Source organism: Condylura cristata, unplaced genomic scaffold (genome assembly GCF_000260355.1).
Source record: "Condylura cristata isolate star-nosed mole 26May11 unplaced genomic scaffold, ConCri1.0 scaffold00032, whole genome shotgun sequence".
Taxonomy (NCBI): Eukaryota; Metazoa; Chordata; class Mammalia; order Eulipotyphla; family Talpidae; genus Condylura; species Condylura cristata.
The window spans coordinates 12712329-12717459 of NW_004567133.1; the positions used below are offsets into that span (position 1 = coordinate 12712329).

At 56.3% G+C, this 5131-nt stretch overlaps 1 protein-coding gene across 1 annotated transcript in view; it reads right to left on the bottom strand.

The window, feature by feature from the left end:
- Positions 1–388: 388 nt before the first annotated feature.
- LOC101627135 (chromosome unknown open reading frame, human C16orf45) overlaps positions 389–5131 on the bottom strand; it is a 74678-nt gene continuing 69935 nt past the window's right edge. Inside the window, exons 4-6 of the mRNA XM_004692110.2 lie at positions 4508–4622; positions 2973–3055; positions 389–1468 (exon numbers count right to left, since the gene is read on the bottom strand). Coding sequence (XP_004692167.1) covers positions 1356–1468; positions 2973–3055; positions 4508–4622 — 311 coding nt within the window. The 3' untranslated portion in view covers positions 389–1355. The remainder of the gene's footprint in view (positions 1469–2972; positions 3056–4507; positions 4623–5131) is intronic.

Sequence of the window (5131 nt, forward strand, 5' to 3'; positions counted from 1 at the left end):
AGGAGCTCACCCTAAGGAAAACCCAGAAATTGAAATGAAACCTCACCCTCTAGGATGCTCATGGGGACGTTAGTTACAATGGTGAGAACCTGGAGACCGGCCTCCTGTAGGGCGATAACACTCCTGTGTCCAGCAGATGGACACCAAGAGCCACTGTGAATCTTCCGAGTGTTCAGTGTTAGGAGCCTGTACTGGTGCGGGAGAAGGACCACTGTGATGCTCAGTGAGCGAAGAAGAGGGTTAGAAGAGGGCAAAGGTGATGCTGATCGTGGGGAGAAAAAAAAAGACAGGCAGGAAAGTGTCCGAATGTCAGAGTCTCCAGGGGGAGGAGTTACAAGTTCAAAGGGAAAAAAAACTACTTTATACCGTCTCTACTTTTCAGTGATTTACTATGTACACAGATGACTTCCAGAGTCAAGAAAAAGTTAAAACTTTAAAAATGCCATGGACGTGGTTTCCATTTTTATTTTCTCCGATGGATGATCGCACATCAGCGGATCTCGAGTTACGCTAACTACGGAGGCCGGTCACGACACACACAGGGACAGAGAGGTCACACGGGCCGTGCCGAGCTGGCCGTAGCAAGTGGACATCGAGCCACACGGTGGAGGTGGCAGTCTGGTGGTGGGACACGCCTGGGTCGCCCCTCTCCCGCCGCCGCGGTGGGCCGTGGTTTGGAGTCTGGGTGCCAGGCTGGGGAGGGCCCCGCTGGGAAGGGCGCAGCCTCTGCTGGGGGCTCCCAGCCTCCTCCCCTGGCGCCTCCAGCCTCTGCTCCCTCCTCTGGGCCTGCGGGTGATCCAGCCCACGCCCCATCCCTGCTCCACTCAGCACGCCAGGGGCAGGCAAGGGAGGGAGGGAGCCAAAGCGAGACTTGACCCCCCACAAAGCTCAGTCTCTTCTAAAGCCAGCTCCTCTGTCTCCAGGGTGCACTGGCTGCCCGCGGGGGGTCTCTGGGCACGGCCAGGTTGCAGACAGAGGGGTCGGGGCTGATGGGGATGTGTCCAACGTGGTGCTAGGTCGTTGACAAGTCACAACTACACACACCTGGGGATCATGCCCCTCGCCCGGTTCATTCGCACGGTGGGTTGATACAGCTAGAGAGAAGTGGAGATACACTTTTTGAGGGAGGACCTTTCCTGGTGGTAGGAGAGACGGAGAGACAGACTCCTGGGTTTGGCATGCGACGGGGAGGCTCCCTACGCTACACTCTGTACAGGCCCAGGCGGCAGTCGCGGCTGGCCTTCACCCCTTCCACCTCGGCGAGCTCCTGAGCCCCAGCGAAACGGGGGCTGTGAAGACAAGAGGGTGGGAGGGGGGTCCCCATGGCCCTGGGGGTGCCCTGCGTCGGGGAAGGGCTACATGATGCTGCACTGGGTGGCCCCGCAGCAGTCCTTGATGAGCGCCAGCCCCGTCTTGGCCACTGTGGGTTTGCTAGGTGGGGGCTCGGCTTTCTTCTCTGCCCGGGAGCCTGCAGCAACGGGAGAGCACAGGGGAGGGAGGGAGGGTGGGGAGAGGCCGGTGAGCCGAGGCGTGCCCGACCACCCGGCCCCAGCCCTTCCCGCACCCTGGCCAGGCCTTGCTCGGCTGCCCAGATCAGTGGGGGGGAAGCTGCTACGTGCCTTATGGTTCTGGTCACTGTTCCCAGCGCCCAGGGGCCCAGATGTTTAGTCCTTGGCTTACAACTGCAGTGTGTTCCTCTCTAGTGTCTGCCTGCCATGCAGGGAGCCTGGCATCTGTGTATTTGCGGCACAGGCCAGTGGGACATTCGGCTCAAGTCACCTGCATCGACGGCAAGTCTCCTTGTCCCTTCCCTGCACTGGGAGGTGGGGGTTTCTAATTTGCCTTTCCTGGAAGAGAACCCATTGTGTTGTGATTTGAGGGACACATGCGCCCCTCTTTCTCCGCTCACCATCTACAACCACGTCACAGGATGCCATTGGAGGATCAGGGAAAGCTGAATTTGCAAACGATAATGGCAGCTTGGGGTCTGTCTTTCTAGCAAGATTTCCACGCCTTTCTATGTGTAACAGCCCCACCCCTGTGGCAACAGGAGCAGGCCTGTGACACAGAACTGGCCAGTCACAGCCTGTAGGCTACTGGTGACAGGGAAGAGCCAAGGAGGCGGGCAGATGGTGCAAGGTGGCCCCGTCGGAATCTTTCCCAAGGTTTATATATTTAGATTCCAGGAGAGAGAATCTGTGGCATTGCCTGGCTACTGTTAAGCACTGGTTCTGGAATTCTGGCCCCCAGGAAAATGCAGAGAAGGACAGAAATGAGATATGGAAGGAAAGCGGGGGCGTTCTTACAGTGTCTGGTCCCTAAAGCCTACTTTTTGGTGCTTTTCTTCCAACAAATCAGGCCAGTTTAAATGGGGCACCCAATGTGTACAGCTGAAAGTGGGCTCACTGGGTCAGCTCGTTGCCAGCAGGACAGCTTCCTTCCTAGCATACGGCCACTGCAACATGCTGATGAACCCCGGGACCCTCCAAATAAAGGTCAACTGCACAGCCTTTCCCAAAGGTAGCTCACAAGAAACCTTCACTCTCTGAGTCCCTCATGAGGCTGCTGTTCTGAGAAACAGACTTTTGACTCTACTCCAGAAATCCCAACTTCCCCAGAGGCCGAGGCCCTGCGTCCCAGCCCCCACCTTCTGGCTTCAGGGGCCGCTCAGCCCCTTCTATGAAATACACCAGACTGTGTGTTCAGTGAGCCGCGATGGCCAGTGCAGAAACGCAGGGCCCTGGTTCGGTCATGACGGACTGACTTCAGGACAGCACAGTCGTGAAGGCAAACGTGGCACCCGTCAGGGGCCTGGACACGGCACGTGGTGTTCACCAGGCCGGCCGGCAGGCTGCGGGCCTGCTCTCATGCTTGTTCTCTGGGGCGCGCTTTGTCATATCTCCTCTGGCTCCCACTTTTAAATGCCCTTTACTCTGGAATGGGGGAGGAGAAGGAAGACTATATGCACTCACTGGCTGGAGGTTTGGATACTTTGTCTAGAGGTTTTAACTTGAGTCTCAAGAAATCAGCCATTTCTTTGTCTTCTTCTTGCTCTCTGCGAAGACAGAGGCGGAGAGAAAGTAAGTAAGAAACGCAGACACGGACGCACCCGTGAGGCGAGGCGGGGAGTCAGGGTGCGAGAACACGTGTCAGGCTTTGTGGGTGGTGTGTCGATGTTGTCGTGTGCCACGTGAGGCTGGCGTGTGTGTTGTTTCGTGTGGCGTGCCCAAGGGTGTGTTATGCGTGGAAGTCCATGAGTTTTGACGCAGGTGATGCACGGTCTGCATCTTTTATGTAACGTATATACAGGGTTACGTGGGACTGGAGCGGGCTATGTGTGTCGGCACATGCATGTTCATGAGCGTGTGGTGACGCATGTGTGTTGTGTGCTCTGTGTGGGTGCCCTTGTTGGTGTGTGTCATGGACAGATGGTGTGGGTGTGTTGTGTGCTCTGTGTGGTTGTGCACAAGGCATGCTACATGTGCAGGGTGCTGCGTGTCGGTGGTGGGAGGGAGCTGTGTTATGTGCGCGTGGGTCGTGAGTGTTGTGTTTGTGTGAGTGTACGTGCATGTATAGATGATTGGTGCATGTTGATGGGTGACGTGTGTATGTTGTGTTTTACGAGCCTGCTCCGAAGCAGCGGTGCACGTCAAGGAAGGACTAATGCCGATCTGGTGTTAGGGTGACCAGAACAGAAGCAGGGATATTGCCGGACCCAGCCTTAGTGACCAGGCTCACTGAACTGGCCTGTGCCTTTCAGTCGCTCTGACGCTGGGAGCTGTGTGGCAGGTCTTGGAGAGCAAGTCAGCCAGCTCTTCCAAGTGACACCAGGAGCAACATCAATGCCCAGCCTGACTGAGGGAGGCAAGGTGCTCCAGGGTCCTCAGAGGAGCCAGCGAGACCCAGAAAATAAAGTGAAATTTGTCCTCTGGGTTGGAAGAGGTCAGTGAGCCCCTCTCCTTATGGAAAGCCCCACAAGCTTTACTTCAGGACAAAAATATTCACCATTCACACTTCCCTGTACCTGCCTCCTTAGCATCCTGCAGGTGCAGTGTGGCCCAGGGACAGGTTGACCCAAGCAAGGTGGCATCTTACCTGAAAGGTCCGCAGGGCACCGGGGTAAAGCTCTGAGAGCAAAGGACAGAGCAAAGCTGGGAATTGTAGATGGCAGGCAAGAGAGCAAGTCAGTGCAGGGGACAGGGTTTCTGTCGACAATGATAGAAGTTTCTAGAAGTTGCTTTGACTGGGAGAATGCAAGGGGAAGAGTGTGTTATGTGCTGTGAAAGCTCACTGGCCACTTTCTCAAAGCACTTTTACTTAAGACCCGCTGGCTTTTGCAAGACTTTTTGGAACTGGCTTTGCATTCCTCTTGAATGGGAAATGGGTCCCCAGGCCAGACGGCTGGTCCAGTGTTCGGGGCGTCTGCCCAGGCCATGCCAGCTGGGCACCGCCCAGTGTCAGGAGCAGGAGGCTGGGAAGCACCGGGCGCGCCCCCCTGCACACTCACCGCAGCCGCTCCACCTCGGCGTCGTCCACCAGGAAGTCTCGCTTCTGCACCAGTTTGTGGATCTTCTGGATTAACTCGTCTTCTCGCTGTTTCTGCTGCTTGGTTTTTTCTTTTTCTGGGAACAAGAAATCATCAGCAAGGAAACAGCTGAGTGTAACTGTTGGGAGCAGTCTGAGGTCGGGGCTGGAAGCGGCTCTAGTGAACTCGAGAAGCAACTGGACCCTTCAGATACGAAGCTCAAGGGCAGGGAGGTTCGTAAGCCTCTCAGCACAGAGCTCGTCTGGCCCGGGGTCCCTCAGGCTGTGGTAACAAGGAAGCCAGGGGCTCCTGCGGAAGGCAGAGGTGAGGGGGCTGAGCTGAGGCGCTGGGAGGGAATGACTCCACTGTGAAGGCCCACCGATCTGTCAGGTGTAAATCACTTGCTGCCGTCAACCCCGGTACAAATGTCAACAGGCCAAAAGAAGACTAAGGAAATTAAGAAGCATGTAACCTGTTTTAAGTTCCCTCTGCTCAAATCCCTTCAGAAGATAAAAAGTGGGATAACTTGTCGCCAGGCCCCACCCACTGATCTCCAGGTCCCACCCACTGTCTCCAGGCCCCACCCACTGTCTCCAGGCCCCACCC